Source organism: Leptonychotes weddellii, chromosome 4 (genome assembly GCF_054177405.1).
Source record: "Leptonychotes weddellii isolate Sample4059 chromosome 4, ASM5417740v2, whole genome shotgun sequence".
NCBI lineage: Eukaryota > Metazoa > Chordata > Mammalia > Carnivora > Phocidae > Leptonychotes > Leptonychotes weddellii.
Window position 1 is genome coordinate 69,316,942 of NC_138372.1, and position 18,433 is coordinate 69,335,374.

Sequence of the window (18,433 nt, forward strand, 5' to 3'; positions counted from 1 at the left end):
GCGGGACTCGATCCCAGGACCCTGGGATCATGACCTGAGCTGAAGGCAGTCGCTTAACCAACTGAGCCACCCAGGCGCCCCATGTGAGAAGCCTTTTAAAACATAGATGTTCTGATTCCATCCTAAATAAGGAGAGGTAGACCAGGGCATGTGCATTTTTAAAGATATGTTTGTTTATTTGAGAGAGTGCAAACTGGGGGGAGGAGTAGAACGGGGGCAGGGGAGAATCTCAGGCAGACTCCTCGCTAAGCATGGAGCCTGCTGAGGCTCCATGTCAAAACCCTGAGATACTGACCAAGCCGAAACCAAGAATTGGAGGCTTAACCAACTGAGCCACCCAGGCGCCCCAGGGCATGTGCATTTTTAAAAAGTATCTGGGTAATTTTGATGTTCATGACTGATTAGTACTATACTAGGTGATTCACCGGTTTAACTTCTACAATTATAATTACTGTGTAGTTTGTCATATGAACATGAAAAAATTATCTAAAAGCACTGAATTCATGATGATGGTATTCAAATGAATGGAGTTTCAGAAATACTAGTTAATCTCAAACTCTGATTTTTCTGGTGAGCTCAACTTAGATTGTGGTCAGCAAGTAAACCTTGCATGTCTATAATTTTTGAAGTGGAGACTGAAAAGGGAGAATGGAAAAATGATCTTTAGTTTTGACTTTTGCTGATATCCTAGCAAAAACTGACCCTAAAAATGAGGAAGAAGAAAAGCGACGAATTGAGGCTCGGCGAGAGAAACAAAGGCGCAGAAGAGAAAAAAACAGTGAGAAATACGGAGATGGATACAGGTTTGTGCTTAGTAGAGTCTGAAAATTGGTCTTATTAAAAACGGTTTCCTAGAAAATGCAAATACATTAATTGGAATATGAAAAAATTCATGAGCGTCAAATGAAAAGGTTTGATCAAAGATTTTTTGGTATTTATGTGCAGTCAGTACTTAGAAAATATAAGAAAAAGGAGTTACATTCATAATGGTAATCCAAAAATAAAAAATACCTGGAAATACAGTATTCTTAAAAAGAAATACATGTCATAACATGAAGAAAACCACAAAGTCTTCTTGAGATTTGAGTACATGGAGACATAGTGATATTCTTGGATAGGAAAACTAAATATTTAGAAATGTAACAGGTTTTGTGAATCTTGATTCCAAAGAAGATTCTGTAAAAGAAGAGTAAATGAGTAGGTACTAGCTTTTTCTAGATAATTGAAACATTACAAAGCTATAATAGTCAAAAATATGTGGTACCAGAAAAAGGTTATTAGTATAATAGAATTATTAACTTGTAAAAAATTGTGTTATATGTAAGAATATAATATATAATAAAGAAGAGGTTGCAAACAAAAGGGGACTTGCTTAAAAATGGGGGGAGAGGGATTGCTTGGACAACTGAATAATAAGAGAAATGGTTTAGATCCTCTTATACCAGTGAAGATGAAATCCAGGTGGATTAAAGAACCTACAAAATGGAAAATAACAGGAAACTAAAATAGAATATTTATAAATAATCACTGCAGAAGTTTTTTCCCCCCCCAGGCTTAAAAGTTATAGAATAAATTACAAAGGAAATAATGACCACATTATTTTAAATAAAAATTTAAAACTTGAAAGCAAACAGACTTGGAAAATACTATAAACACAAGAAATGATTAATGTCTAAGATAAATATCACCCAACCAGTATTTTTTTTTTTTGAGAGAGAGAGCGAGTTGGGGGGCGGGGCAGAGGCAGACAGAGAATCTTAAACAGATTCCATGCTCAGCAAGGAGCCCGATGTGGGGCTCGATATCATGACCTGAGCTGAAATCAGAGTTGGATACTTAACTGACTGAACAAACCACCCAGGCACCCCTGACCAGTGTTTTTTAAAAAGGAAGAAAACATGATGCTCAATACATGATTGGCTGAAGGAACACCAGCTAGTTAATAATTTTCAGGAAAATGTTGAAACTCACTGTAAGATAAACTGGAAATTTAAATAATAGCATGGCATTTTATTAGTGAGGAGAAAAGAAACATTGATTTACTAACAATGAAACAGTCAAAGCACACTATTATAATTTGTTGGTAACCAAATAATATGGTTATAATTACTGGGAAGCAGTTAAGCAGGTTATTTATTTATTTATTTTGAGAGGGAGAGAGGGGAAGGGCAAAGGAAGAAGGAGAGAGAATCTTAAGCAGGCTCCACGCCCAGCACTGAGCCCAATGCGGGGTTCCATCTCACAACCCTGAGATCCAGACATGAGCCGAAACAAGAGTTGGAAGCTTAACTGACTGAGCCACACAGGTGGCCCCAATTTAGCAGTTTTTAAAAATGTCTTGAATTTTTTTTATAGTTGGTGATCTCTCGAAGAAAATAATATAAAAGTATAAAAGAGTTTAATCTAAAAAGATGGCCATTACAGCATTGTTTGTAATAGCTCCAAACATGAAATAAATACCAGTGATAGCAAGTGGTCAAGTGTATGTAAGTTTTGATACTTCCGTTTATGGGCTCTTAGGCCATTGTTGAAAATGAAGGTTATAAAGCCTGTAGTAACATGGAGAAAATGCAGGCGAAGTAGAAAAAGTGATATATACAACATGTAAAATACGCATGAAAAAGTCAAAAAGAAAAATTTTTTTAAGGACAGTAATTTTTTTTCCATCATCTTTCTCTTAAATTACTGCTTATCCTAGGAAAATAAAGATTATAAAAGTTAAAAAGTAAATTAAGTGTATTTTCTATTCAGAATATAGTTTTGCTCTTTTTTTTTAAGATTTTTATTTGAGATAGAGATCGAGTTAGAGAGAGAGAGAGAGAGAGAGTGTGTGTGTGTGTGTGTGTGTGTGCGCAAGAAGGAGGGAGGGGCAGAGGGAGAAGAAGGCTCTCCTTTGAGCAGGGAGCCTGATACGGGACTCGATCCCAGGACCCTGGGATCATGACCTGAGCCAAAGGCAGATGCTTAACTGAACAGCCACCCAGGCGCCCCTAGTTTTGCTCTTTAAAAGTTAATTTGTTTTGTGTAGCATGAGAGGAATGAAATATTACACATTAGTGAATTTTCTAGAAGTCTAAAACTTTATGTTAGTTCAGAATATAACATTTTTAAGGCAAGCATCTGCAGACCTTTCCATGGAGATATTTTTTAAATTGTGTTTTCTTCCATATTAAACAGGATATTCTTTGTTACTACTTGGTTTTAATATATACGTTGATTTTATTCATGTAAAATGTAGTAAAAGAAAATTCACTGGCATCTGAATTCCCAGATTTTTTTGTTTGCTTAGACTGTCTTTGATTTTAGTGAGCTCGGTATTACACTTGGCCCATAAACAGCATGGGGGTTAGGGGCGCCAACCCTCCACACAGTCACAAATCTATGTCTAACTTTGGATTCCTGCAAAACTGCTAATAGCCACCTGTTGACTAGAAGTCTTACTGATAACATAAACAGTTGATTTAACACATATTTTGTATGTTACATGTATTATATACTCTATTACAATAAAGTAAGCTAGAGAAAAGAAAATATTAAGAAAATCCTAGGGAAGATAAAATACATTTACAGAATTGTGCTGTAGAAAATCTGCACACAAGGAACCTGTGCCTTTCAAACCACTGTTGTTCAAGGGTCAGCTGTACTTGTATAATCTTTGTGTCCAGCTTCAGTAACTTTTTCCTGTGTTCTTTCTGATTTGTTACTCATAATTTGTAAACAATAAGATTAAGTTAATTAAGAATTAACTCATGAAAAGAAGTTCTAGTATTTAAGAGGCAGCTAGTTTTGTCCTTATGAGTATCTCTGCCACTGTTGCTAGAATTCCTTCTTTTGACAGGGGTGGAAACAAATTGAAATGAACTCTGTTTCAGGTGTGTAGGAATCTGGAGATGTTTTACATTATAAGATTAATTTTTCTATTTACCCTATGAATACTTCCCCCTTTAAAAATTGTAGCTTTGGATAGGATATATCCATGTTATGTAATAAATATGTGACTTGGAGAAAATGAAAAAACTGAACTTTCATTTAGCTGTTTTCTCCATAACTCTAAATATAAATCTGAGGATATAAGCCAAAGAATGTCAGTTCAATTAAATTGTCATTTTAGGATAAGAACCATTTAAAATAGTCTAAACTTATTTTAATTTATCAGAGCAGTTTTATTTTGAGTTAGGAAGATAAGAGATTGACAGTAAATAACTATTCTTATGATACGTTCTTTTTGGATATTTGAATGCTTTCAATATAATAAAGAAGGGAACCTGAGGGGAAGAGGACAGGGGTGTGAGAGGTATAGACAAACAACAGTATATGGGGAAGAGTGCCAAAAGAGAAGTACAAAGTGTCTTACAGGAGATGACATCTCAGTAGGAGTGCAGGAAAATCAGGGAAATGGTTGAAGGTGGTATTTCAACTGACTCAGGGAGGGTAGGATTGCAGTAGGAGCTGTTAGGCAGCCCAGGTAGAGGCCATGGCTCGAGGTCAAAGCAAAGAAATAGGGATGTTTCATTGACATTCAGGAAATGGAAAGCTGTGTAGATTGAAAATGAATCTAGTAGGGGTTGAAAAGTGTAATCTAATTTAAATAATGAAGACATACCGTGTGCCAGATACTGTTAACGGTATTTAGTGGTTAAAGCCAAAAAGATACAGGAGAGATTAAAAACCTTCTTAAATGGTAACTAAAAGTGTTTTGACTTTGTTTTTTGAGGCTTAAGTCCGTGAAGCTGGTATTTTGAGCAATGAAGTGCTGTTGCCTCCTTGAGGAAATGACAATTATTAATTGAATTATACTATGTGCCAGGAACTGTCCTAAGGGCTTTCTGTATGTTAATTTTTTTAATTATCACAGTGCTTCTGTAAGGGTTTTCATCTCATAAAGATCAGAAAACTGAGGCCCAGAGAAGTTAAGTAATTTGCCCAACATCACACAAGAGGACTAGGATATAAACCCAGGAGTAGACTCTAAATCCTATCCTATAATCTTAACCAGGAAAATAAATAGAATAGTGGTATAAAGAATTAATTGGAAAATGGAGACTGGAGACAAACCAGTTAGGAAACTGTTGTCATAATTCAAGGAAAAGGAAATAACAAGAATACATAAGGCAGGAATACTTTATGGGAGGAAAAAGGGAAATTCATAGTCGAGTGGCTCCTAATCCAGGCTGGTCAGTCATCCTGAAGTGGTCCCTAGAGGGCAGGCTTTTGCTCACCCAAGAGCTCCAGGAGAGTGAATTACGGTTGTCTGGCGTTCCACCTGGCTTTGTTGATACTGCCTTGGTGGATTGCAAGCTAAGAGTGGAACAAAATAAAATAAGTAGTGGAACTTTGGAACTTGATATTTTTTGAAGTTTGCTTTGGCTTTCTAACTAGTCTAGGCTTGAAGTGGATAGCTTAGGACTAGATTAAGTAGATCCACTGATTCCATCGTTTGTACCCAGAAGCTCCAGGGTGGGCCAGAAATGCAAAGTGGTATAATAACAGTTTTGTCCAAATAGGTATCTAAAGAAATACTGGTTTTTCTGACTTCAGCTAAATTTAGATCAACCATAAAATGGAATAAAGGAAATCATTTATGCTGGTAAAATTAGTTTTATTGGTGTGGTCTTATGAACGCTAAGTAAATAAGTTAATATTTAAAGAAAAACTTTTTTTTTCTTTATAGAATGGCATTCACATGTTCATTTTGTAAATTCCGAACATTTGAAGAAAAAGATATTGAACTACATCTGGAAAGTTCTTCACACCAGGAAACACTAGATCATATTCAGAAACAAACCAAATTTGATAAAGTAGTTATGGAGTTTTTGCATGTAAGTAGCTGTTTTTAAAATGAGAAGCACTTTATCTGATATCTTAAATTTTTACTTTTTCAGTTTCCCATCTCTCTCCCATTTTAAGTTTCTAAAAATTTAGTTTACTGTTTACTTAAAGAGTTCTTAAAAAAAATTAGCTCAGAATTAGATGTGAATTCCTCTGTAATAGATTTTAGATTTATAATTTGAGAGATGATTTTATGTTTTTCACATTACTTTCTAGCAGAGGTGTCAGGAAAAGGATTCCTTTAACAACTGTTTATTGATGCAGAATCAGCTATCATTCACTGAGAGTCTACTCTGTACCTTGTGCTGTGCTGGGTACTTTCATTCATTGTTTCATTTGAGCCTCAGCACAACTCCTTTTTATCATGAAAGATCATGCTCAGAGCAGTGTAGTGACTCAGTTAAGTGGCAATCTGAATTCAGAGCCAGAGAGTGGGTGTCTGTTTGGTGTCCTTTATATTATCAATGCGTGGTCACCAGTTCAACAGTTTTTCTTGAATACTTAACAAAAGGTGCTGTGCAGGGACCAAAGACACAGATACCACCCTCTGTGAACTAACGGTAACTGGAAAGAGAACACTCTCGTATATCCACAGATGGCACAGTTAAGTTGAAGGGCCAGGAGTGAGAATGTAGGCAGGGGGGTTTGAAGAAGGGGAGGATAGTTGGGGCCAGGGATGCTTAAGGAGGGGACTAGAGCTAGACTGCTAATTGTACATACAGTTAATTTGGACAAAAGCATGCAATTGTTATGGGATTAGAAATACAATGATCATTCATTCCTCCATATCCTTGCAGAATTGTGTACCTTTATAAACATTTCTTTCTGTAATTTCATTCCTTAACTGGTTCCTAGTTGTCATTTAGGACTTAAGTACTCAACTGCCTTGAGAAGACCTCTTAAACTCTCCTTGATTTCTCTTGTTCTTTATGCCTAAAGTACATTTTTTTCTTTTTAAATTTTTATTTAAATTCTAGTTAGTTAACATATAGTGCAATATTGGTTTCAGGAGTAGAATTCAATGATTCATCACTTATATACAACACCCAGTGCTCATCATGACAAGTGCCCTCCTTAATGCCCATTCCCCCATCTAGCCCGTCCCCCACCCACCTCCTTCCATCAACCGTCAGGTTGTTCTCTATTGTTGAGTCTCTTTTGGTTTGTTTCCCTCTCTCTCTCCCCCCACCCCCCTTTTTCTATGTTCATCTGTTTTGTTTCCAAATTTAATTTAATTCCACATATGAGTGAAAGAAATCCCATGGTATTTGCCTTTTCTGACTGGCTTATTTCGCTTAGCATAATACACTCTAGCTCCATCCATGTCATGGCAAATGGCACAATTTCCTTTTTTTTGATGTCTGAGTAATATTCCACTGTGTTTATCCATTCATCAGTCAGTGGACATTTGGTCTCTTTCCATAGGTTGGCTATTGTTGATATAAAATACATTTTGAAAGCAAATACTTTTTATAAGTGTCTTAGTAATTTCTTTGTATTTTATGATAGTCTTTTTCAACTGAATTGTAAGCTCCTTGAGAACAGATATTAGTTCTTCTGTAACAGAGGTTATCTTCCATAGGCTGAGTTTGCTGCTGAGCGTATTCTAAGTGCTCACTGAGAACTTTTTGGCTTTCTTCCTATTTGTTTTATAGGAATGTATGGTGAATAAATTCAAGAAAACATCTATTCGTAAGCAACAGACAAATAATCAAACAGAAGTAGTTAAAATAATTGAAAAAGATGTTATGGAAGGTAAGTATTTAAACAAATTATTTTGGAAATTTACATTTTTTTTTACATACCATACCCTATTTCAGTGTAAATGATGCCTTCTAGAGTGATTGAGTTCATAGTCAAATGTGGTAGCCGTGAGTAGGTTATTAGAAATGAACTCCTTTGACTTCCTCTTCTCATGCTTATAAGTTATCACTATCTACTGTTATGTCTCTCACTTCAGTTACAAGAAAAACCAGCTTTTCCTCTAGATGGAAGTGAATTCTTCCATCTTTCTTCTGTCTTATTCCTTCTCATCTCTTTAAGGACTTCTGCTCAAATAGTGAACTCTTCTGTTTTTTAGTCTTTCTTTTTTGATTCTGTTTCTGAAGCCTACACTTTCATCTTTAAAAAAGAAAAAAACTCTCCAAAGAAACAAAGGAAAAGAAAAGAAAAACAGACACTAGTTTCCCTAACTAATTAACTTGCTTTTCTCCTTGAACAACCATGCTTCTTTAAGCATAGTCCACACTGATCTGTTTATTCACTGCCCATTACTACTTTTCCACAGTAGAACACTTTCTGCTACCAGTGGTCTCCTGAAACTGCTCTGATGGAGATTTCTGACACCAGCTTCAGCAGGTTCTTCTGAATCATTATCTTACTTCTGCAGCATTTTTTACTCTTCTTTGTGAATCTGCTTCCTCCCCTGGATTCTGTGGTATATCATTGTCCTGATGATCTTTATTACCTTGCTGTTGTTTATTTGTGCTTTTCTTTCTCCATGAGGGTTTTACAAGTTGGTATTTCCCGCTGCTCTTCCTTAGTTCCATGATCTTCTCTTTTTTATTCCTTCCTCATGATTTGATTTGCAGAGATAGTAAACTAACGCCTATATGTTGATTACTTGTACATTTATATCCCTAGCACAGATCTCTCCTCTGAACCCTAGTCTCGAACATCCAACTGCCCACTGCCTTCTCTCTTTAGCAGTCTCACAAAATCCGTGTATCAAAAAAATTTGTATACTCTTTGAGCATCCTCCACCCCATACGGAAAAATAACAAAAACCCTGTTGATCTGTCTCTTATCTACCTTGGAAGGTGGCCCCATGATCAAAGCCTTCTAGAAGTATGAAGTTAGCCCTAAGTAATTTTATTTTACTATATCTATAACATTGTATCTTATCACTTCTGTCTTTTAAATATCTTTCAGGTCTGCTTCTTTACCTCCTTAAATATTACATTTGTTCAAATCTCTATCTGTTCTCTTGGCAATTATTATTTTCTTAACTAGTTTCCATACTTCCAGTCTGTCTTATCTCTAATTCTACTGCATGACTTTTATTAATAATTTAAGAATTTTAGCTGGTTCTCCATCCTCTACAGGATAAATTTCAAATTCCTATGCCTGGCATGCAAAGATTTCCATGGTATAGGCCCTGGTCTTTTTTCTCTTTTGTCCTTTCTTTATTCTTAGTGCCCCAGCCATACTGAATTACTTGCAATTCCCATAAAGTGCCATTTTCTCTCACACCTTTCCCTTGCATATATTTATATCTTTACCTATAATAAATCTTGATCACAGTTTTCAGGATCCAACATGTATTTTGTTTCTTGTCAATCCAATCTTGACATCTTTTTTCCTATCCCTGCCCACCCACATTTATTATGGAAATTCTTTTCTTACTAAAAAATCAACATTTGTCTTCTTTTATGTTATATTTTTAGGGGATGGACTTCTAGGCCTCAGAACATGATTGTATAACATGATTAGGAAATATAATGTAATTATACTTTTTAATTTTATCTGTTATCCATATTTTAAACTATATGTGTAGATTTATGAGATGTGGTAGAAAAACTTAACCTACATACTTCGATCCTTTTTTGGGAAGAAGGGGTTATAAATAACCATGGAAACAAAATAATAAAAACTTGTTTTGTCAGAAATAAGAATATGTAAATCATTACTTTTCTTATTAATAACTGGCTTTCTTTTGTAGGTGTTACTGCAGATGATCACATGATGAAAGTAGAGACTGTTCACTGCAGTGCGTGCAGTGTGTATATCCCTGCTTTACATAGCTCTGTGCAGCAGCACCTAAAATCTCCTGATCATATCAAAGGGAAGCAGGTAAGTTTTGATCTGTCTTAATTAAGTCATTGAATTATTCATCAGTCCTTTATTGTCCTTTAAAGACCATTGTTTCACACCTAACCTGCTTCCATACAGCCTATTAATCTGTGTAAAAAACTATAAAGATTACCTAGAGGGGCAGTGTAGCATAGTAGTTAAGCATGGTGGTTAAGGTTGGGCTCTGGAGCAAGAATTCCTGGGTTTGAATTCTGGTTCAGTATATAACATGTGGTAAGCAAGGAAATTAACTTTTCTTTGTCTAAGTTTCCTTACCTGTAAAATAGAGATGGATAATCATTCTACTCTTGCATAACTGTTTAAAGATAAAGTTAAAGTATAAACAACACTTAAAATGGTGCCTGACTAGTGTAAGCCTTACGTAGTGTAAGCTTACATAGTGTAAGCCTTCAGGAAATCATAGCTGTTGAATTGTTCTTTTCATGAACACTTTTTTAAGTTTGTACAAAATAGTTTTATGAGGAGAGAGAGTGTGTGTATGTGTGTTTTAGATCAAAAAAGAAAGATTTGATTATAGCATAAGTTTTTCTGATGGCTGGGAAAAATAAACTAGTATTATCAGTTATTATCTATTGTTACATTTCTGAGTAGAATTTACTCAGAAATTCTAGGAAAAATGTACTGTTTTCTTTTTGATTGGCATATTTCTGCATTTGTATTGGTTGATTTTATTTAGTCCAGTTTATTTAAAATAAGAAGTGTTTATATTGTGGGAAACTAGCTCGTTTGAGAAGCAAATTTAAAAATTCAAATAATAAAGACTTAAGTTTTATTTATTTTTTTAAGATTTATTTAGAGAGCGAGAGAATGCGTGCACATGTGCATGCATGCGCACAAGCGAGCGGGGCGGGTGAGGGCCAGGGGGAAGAGGATCCTGAAGCAAACTCTCCACTGAGTGTGGAGCCCAACCCTGGGCTCAATCCCGGGACCCCAAGATCATGACCTCAGCTGAAATCAAGAGTCGGCCACTTAACAGACTGAGCCACCCAGGTGCCCCCAAAGACTTAAGTTTTAAATAGAACATACCTGAGTCTTAAATTCATATTTTGTATTGATGTGATCCTCAGTTAACTCAGACTTTGTTAGCCACTTTGAGCACATATAATCTTTTAAAAATCTTTGTACTTTCTCTTCTCTTTTGATATCCCCTTGACAGCTTTTTGGCAACTAGACATTCCATATTATTACCTTTCCTCCTTTATATAATATAGTCTTACGCTAACTACAGTCCAGAGGAAGACTAATTACTCTAGCAGTATGAAAAATTATTCTTTCTTTTTTGATAGCATGAAAATTAGTAGTTGGAAGAGTTGGGGCAGGGGGACGTGCATGTGGAATAGGAAGGAGAGAAAGCAGCTATCCAGTAGATCTAGGTGTATCATATTTGGTGACTGAGTGTTTTTTAATGAGTCTGATTGGCTTACTGAATCATTGTTTTAATCCATGGATGATTTAGATTGTATCACAATAGCTGTTGTTGCTTTATAGCTTAATATGCCAGAAAGTAAATCATTTAAATCCTAAGAATTTGAGCATACAATGTTGTTTTAATTATAGAAATATTTTCATGGTATGGTTTTCAAGTATCTCAGTGTGTTCTATTTTTCATAGGCTTATAAGGAGCAAATAAAAAGAGAAAGTGTCTTGACTGCAACAAGCATTTTAAATAATCCAATAGTGAAGGCACGATATGAACGTTTTGTTAAGGTAAGATTTTACGGCAAAACCTTTTTAGGTTATATCGTAGTATCTTTATAATTGAATGGTGACATAGTAACTACGATGTCTAAATATAGTGCAACATTAGGAAGAATTTTACTTAATATCTTGCATATAGGTAAAACATCCTTTTTCCTAATTGTTGGGATTTTTTGGGTGAGGGAACAATAAGCCATTCTTCTCTTATCCCTTTCTCACTATGGATCATTTGAGAGATATGCAGGAGTCTGATAGAAGATCAAAATGTCAGCTTTATTCTTGATTTTTATTTATTTTTTATTTTATTTTATTAAAGATTTTATTTATTTATTTGAGATAGCGAGAGAGAGAGAGCATGAGCAGGGGGCAGATGGAGAGGGAGAAGCAGATTCCATGCTGAGCAGGGAGCCCAACACGGGCCCCCATCTCAGGACCCCAGGGTTATGACCTGAGCGGAAGGCAGATGCTTAACTGACTGAGCCACCCAGGTACCCCTATTCTTGATTTTTAAAGAAAGGACAGCTTAGGGATATGTCTTACGTGTGTAGTTACTGTGGACCTTTTGTATTTCACTTCTAAGTTAGATAAACTTACCTCTCCTCAGCCTCTGTTACTGGTTCAGCTAGACAGCAGTAGGCTTCCCCTAGTTTACCACATGGCCTGGCCTACAGTAGACTAGAATGCACCCTGTCTGTTGCTAGGAAGACCCAAAAGAGGGGACCAAGAAAAGACTAAGTTTTACATGCCCAGTTTCTTCTTCGAAGCATATTAATTGGTTAAGTTGTTCTTCCTTGGATAAAAGTTGGAGGGAAAGTGGGAAGTCAGATATGCTGCTTCAGAAAAAGCTCCCTCATGGAATCAGGAGGCCAGGAGGAGGTTTGTGCTGAATGTTAGTAAACGCAGATGTGAATAATTAGGTACCCCTGGCACACTCTTCTTAGGATTTTTAGCCATATGCTCTTGTGGTAATCCTTCTTTACATAAAATTCTTTACATATTATGTATACTTATTGTACAAATAAGAATTTACTATTATTCAGGAAATTAACAGAAATACATTTTAGAGGTTAGCTTTTGAGTCTTTGTAAAATAATACCTCATTTAAAATCATCCTACACGGAAGATAGCTGTTATGTTGAAAATTTGTAAGTCTATTATTTACATTTGTAACTAAATCTTGATTTTATGGATTAGAGAAGTTTGTTTATTTTGGCTATTGTAGTGATTAACAGGTACTTTGTGAAGAAGCCTGATTGACCATTAACTTACACCTCAACCAAGTGACTTACAAGCTGAATAAATCTCAATTCTTTCATCTTGTTCCTGAGGGTCCTATTTTCTGCTTTGTCATATTTGTCACTTTTACTACATTCTTGGCACCATTTTTAAAAGGTGAATGCAGAAATTCTAACAGTAATGCAGTCCAACAACAACAACAAAAAAATAGTGACTGCAGCCCTAATTGAAATTCAATTTTGGGGGAGATATGGCATCAAAAAGGTAAGAGCTAATTGCTAAATGAGGGAAAATTAGATTTTTATCCTTGCTATATCACAAACTTTTGAGAAGTTAATAATGGTTTCTACTGATGTATGAAAGTAATAGTTAATGAGAGAAGAATACAAATGTGAGTTTCTATGTAGACTTTTCAAGCTACACTTGAGAGTCACTTCATGGAATGAGAGACATCACTGGTGGGAGTGTCTTTCTCATGTGCATATTGTGGAGAAAGTGCCTGAACTGAGGAGAACTCTACTAGAATTTTTTTACTATGAATGTGATCCATGGACCAGCAATATTGGCATCTCCTGGGAGTTCATTAGAAATGCAGTTTCATTTGAACAAGATCCCAGCTGATTCATAGACATGTTAAAATTCAAGAAGCACTGGTGTCACATTGCTCAGTGATGTCCCTTTGTTCAGCTTTCCTATCTGCTCTGTTCCCTGCTGTTATTCCCCAGAACATCCTCTGCCCATGGTCAGCTCTGTTCATCACTTAAAACTCTTTAACCTTTAAGTGCTCTCAGTCTGACAAAATATCTTTTTAAATCTTTGTCCCATGAAAATAATCAATTCATCAATTTCCCCCAATTCTCCAACTGTATCACCTTGTTCTACCTTCACGCTCTGGCCTGGATACTCATGGTCAGTCCTTATAACAATGCAGTGCTGCCATTCTAAAATTCCTCACTTACTTGTTCTGCCACTTAGCAGTTCCCAGCACTATGCCATGATTAGCTTTTTTTTTTTTTTAAAGATTTTATTTATTTGAGAGCAAGAGAGAGAGAGGGATTGAGAGCACAAGCAGTGGGGGAGAGGCAGAAGGAGAAGCAGACTCCCCACTGAGCAGGGAGCCCGATGCTGGAGCTTGATCCCAGGACCTGGAGATCATGACCTGAGCCGAAGGCAGACACTTAACAAAGTTAAGGGTGGCGAAGGTGCCACCCAGGTGCCCGTCTGGTTAGCTTTATTAACTGTCTTGCTATAGATGTCATGGAATTGTACCAATACTGTGTTTGCTAGATTTTCACTGCAGTTCACAGTAATTTTGCCTATTACCATTCAATGTAATGTGCTTCCTACAGTGACTGTTTCAAAGCTTTTCCACTCTTACCGTATCTAGATTTCATCCTTACTCTCTTTACTTCCCATGTTCTTATCACTTCTCTTGCTTTAGGGAGATTGAGACCATTAGATGTGAACTGTAAGTTTTCTCCTTCCTGTATTAGATTTATGTACCTTACTCTCACCTTTATTGTTACCTGTGAAGAAAGATACCCCCTTTTTGCCCTTCACCTGTATTCTTGTTTTCATCAGTTTTCTAACTCTCCTTGCTTGTATCTTACTTGTTCCCTGTTTATTATTTTATTCTTCTACAAACAGACATGCTTATAAGTTCCCTAAACTAAAAATGACTTGACTTTTCCTACTCTGCCCCTTCCAATCTTATCTTTTCTCTTATCACCATACTTAGAAAGGTAGTTTACCTTGCATTGTGCTGTGTACTTCAGCTCTTTAACTTGGTAGTTCTCAATTGGAGACATGTAATTAGAATTCCTTGTGAAGCTGAAATCAGACAAAAAGCTGCCTAGGCCCTCTTTAAGACCTTCTGAATTAGAGTTTCCCAAACTTCTCATTAATATCTCGTGAAATACTTCTTAAGTATGCAGGTTACCAGGTCTCTCCCCTGGAAAATTTTCATTGATTCAGGAACTTTTGTTTTTAGCAAGAGCTCTAGTACTTGACTAAATTAAAGTCTCAGAGTGTGGGACTTGGGCCTGTGGGTTTTGAGAGCTTAGAGGAAATTACGAAGATTCATTCTTGGGCAGTCATTGCTGTCCAGCTTACACTTACATCATACTTTTGGAACTGCTCTAAGATAACTGGTGACTTAATTTTCAAATAAATTTTTTTAACATTTTTTATTTACTATTTTAAACATGTGAAAGTTAAGGGGATAGTGTAATAAATCCCCCAAGTACCCTCACTCAACTTTAATAATTATCAACTCTAGTGACCTTTTTCAGTTCTTTTCTAGTATTACCTCTTTGCATCATTTGATACTGTTAATATGTCACTTATTCTTGAAACTTTGTTTTGCCAGATAATAGTTTACTATCCTGGGTTTCCTCCTGCACTGAGTATTTTTTTCTTTTTTTCCTAACTTCTGTCCCTATGTATAGGCATTTTCAGTGGGTTTTTATCATCAGCCCTTTTATTCTGCTTACTTCCCTGGCCCTTTTATTCTACTTATTTCCTTGGCCTCACTATTCACTCTGTGCAAACAATTCACAAATCTCAATGTCTTTACTTTGAACTCTCTTCTCTTTTGAGTTGTGAATTTAAAGCTGCCTCTTAGACAGACATCTTTTTTTTTTTTTTTTAAGATTTTATTTATTTGACAGAGATACAGTGAGAGAGGGAACACAAGCAGGGGGAGTGGGAGAGGGAGAAGCAGGCTCCCCGCTGAGCCGGGAGCCCGATGCGGGGCTCGATCCCAGGACCCTGGGATCATGACCTGAGCCGAAGGCAGACGCTTAACGACTGAGCCACCCAGGCGCCCCGACATTTAGACATCTTAAATTCTAATTATATATAGCATACATCTGCTTCTTCCACTTTTGCCATCCTAATTTACATATTATGTTAATGGTGCCACTACATCTTTTACACTCCTTTCCTGGATTAGTAGAGTAACCGCTTCACTAGTATTTCTTCTCTTATGACTTCAGTTCATCCTGTTCATTCCTGCCGATGGGTCTTGAAGTATAGCACCAGGCTTAACTTTGCTGTTTAATAACCTTCATTGCCTCTTCATTTCTTACTATATTAGCCTTCTGATATGGTCTAGTTTATGAGACTTAATCCAGACACATAATTCAAGTATTTATATAAATCAAAATAATAAAGTTGTATCTGTGAATGTTAGTGAATTACGGATTTTTTTTTTTTAAGATTTTATTTATTTATTTGAGAGAGAGACAGCATGAGCAGGGGCAGAGACAGCGGGAGAGGGAGAAGCAGACTCCCTGCTGATCAGGGAGCCTGATGCAGGGCTCGATCCCAGCACCCCAAGATTATGACCTGAGCCAAAGGCAGACGCTTAACTGACTGAGTCACCCAGGCACCTATAGTGAACTAAAGATTTATCTACTTTTTTAAAGTAAAAGTAAGGTGTATCTAATAGGTACCTGATTTTCATTCATTTGAATTTTAAAAAAGACTTGATTTTCATTTGAGTGTTTTAAAGAGATCCTACCACGGTAGTACATTGAATCCTGGTGTAATTTAGTAGAACATAAATCTTTGCTTTATCTACTTAATTTCTACCAAAACCCATATTTGCTTTTGTCATATACATATGATTTTAGAAATTCAGTTAGGAAAATGCAGCCTTTAAGCATTCCAGTTTATGGGATATAAAGTAGTGACTTTAGTAATTTATATACCCCCATTGGTATGAAATAGGTACTGAACAATTATTTAGTGAATTTGTCATGAGTTAAAAAGCTTCAAATTATATTTATTTTTAATGTTATAGCAAATAAAAATTTCACTGATAAAAATGAATGTACTGATTTTAAAAGCTATTTTTCCTCATGCTTTTTAGGGTGAGAATCCTTTTGAAATTCAAGATCATTCTCAAGATCAACAAATAGAAGGAGATGAGGAAGAGGAAGAAAAGATTGATGAACCTATTGAAGAAGAGGAGGAGGAGGAAGAGGAAGAAGAGGAGGAAGTGGGGGAAGTAGAGGAAGTAGAAGAAGTGGAGGAAGCAGAGGAAGTGGGAGAAGGAGGAGGAGTAGAGGGAGTAGGAGACACAGAGGAAGCAGGGGACATAGAGGCAGCGGGGGAAGGAGAGGCAGCGGGGGAAGGAGAGGCAGCGGGGGAAGGAGAGGCAGCGGGAGAAGGAGAGGCAGTAGAGGAAGAAGCAAAGGAAGAGCCTGTTGACTTCCCTGTTGACCAACCTGAAGAAAATTAAATATAAGGTATTAGTCAGATTTAAAAGAAGCTTTAAATTTCTCTCCTAATATGGAAAAGGGTAAGAATTTTAATAGTTTAAAATATGAGAATTAACACCCATGTTGCATGCATTCCACACATTGAGATTTGTTTTATATAATTTCTAAATGTTTGGCATTTGTTTAATAAAATGAAGGTAAGACTATTTTAGTTTAGTTTTTATAGCTACCAAACTTAGATTAGATAAATTGTTTGTATAATTTTTAAGCTTAATTTTTATTACTTTATTGGTGTTAAGGATAACAGATGTGTATTGTTAGTATATTTACTCTAATCATTTGAACTTAAATGCTGCTGTTGGGAGTATATATTCAAGTGTGCGTTAATGTTTTGAATACTTACCCTGGAAGAGATAAATTGGGCAAGTATTTTGTGCTCTGACTGTGTATTTTTTTACGGCATTGGACATTGAATAGTAATTTGCGTTAAGATACGCTTAAAGGCTTTTTGTGACCATGTTTCCCTTTGTAGCAATAAAATGATTTTTACAAAAACTTTCCCTGGATTAGCAATTTTAAATGAAACAGAATTCATTAATTAAATGAGTATTTAAAATGAGGTTTTTGCCTTAATTAGGAATTTAGCTCACAGATATATCAAGATGATTGAGAAGAGTTGAATTAAAGAAAAAATTTACTTCAATCATTTTTTAAAAGTACTACTAAAATATTTTTTAACATATTTCAAGTTGAGGTCAGTCTATAACTGACTTGTTTATACTTGTTTCAGTTCCTTCCTTTTCTTTATGCCTATGTCAGTTCTTGAAATCTTCTTGAAAATACATTTGGATACAAATAATTTTTTATAGTTGTGTTAGTTCTTTTGTCATGTCTGTTTTTAGCTGAAGAACCAAGAAACAATCACTTTTCTAAAAAAGTATTTCTCTCTTGAATTTTTTTTTTTTTTAACTTTTTGTAGTTTATAGGCTTACATACTGAAAAAGAGAAGATGAGATTGACAGTCTATTTTCAAATGACTGTCTGTGTCACTGAAAAGTAGTGCTCTTATTTCTTTGAATCTTCACTCTGGCCTCTTTTGAGAGAGGGACTCTCAGTGAAATAAACTAACTTCCCAAAATTTTGAGGCATTGAATGGATGAGTATACGTACGGGAATATTAAGTAATTTTAAAGCATTAAGTACATGAATGTATAGGCATTTGTAGCATTTCATGGGTAATTTCTCTTTTTGCATACAACAGAGCTTTTAAAAATACATTTTTGGGGGCCAATATGGGTTCATTGTTTTGGGCTAATTTGCTTATCTTTAAGCTTTAAGTCCTTTGTATACACTTATAGGAATTTAGAGCCAAATAAGAGGTTAGTTGAAGACTGGAGAAATTTGGATCCTAGATAAGAGTCTGTATTTACTTAAATAGGCTTCAGAAAGCCTTTGTGCTCAGGAGTTAAAATTTTAAGGATAATAGGACTTGATCAGCGGTCTTGATTCTCACTTATTTATTTAGTTTCTTCTTTATTTGAAAACATTAATGTAGGGGTAAGGTAAAAGGA

The 18,433-nt window shown here is 35.7% G+C and overlaps 1 protein-coding gene across 4 annotated transcripts in view; it reads left to right on the top strand.

Annotated features, from left to right (window-relative positions):
• ZNF326 (zinc finger protein 326) overlaps positions 1-17,417 on the top strand; it is a 35,593-nt gene extending 18,176 nt beyond the window's left edge. For all 4 annotated transcript variants that reach the window (XM_081818757.1, XM_081818758.1, XM_081818759.1 and 1 more), the window contains 6 exons: positions 692-803; positions 5,672-5,819; positions 7,485-7,584; positions 9,551-9,681; positions 11,314-11,409; positions 16,511-17,417. In XM_081818757.1, the coding sequence (XP_081674883.1) occupies positions 692-803; positions 5,672-5,819; positions 7,485-7,584; positions 9,551-9,681; positions 11,314-11,409; positions 16,511-16,882 (959 nt within the window). In that variant the 3' untranslated portion in view covers positions 16,883-17,417. The remainder of the gene's footprint in view (positions 1-691; positions 804-5,671; positions 5,820-7,484; positions 7,585-9,550; positions 9,682-11,313; positions 11,410-16,510) is intronic.
• Positions 17,418-18,433: the final 1,016 nt, after the last annotated feature.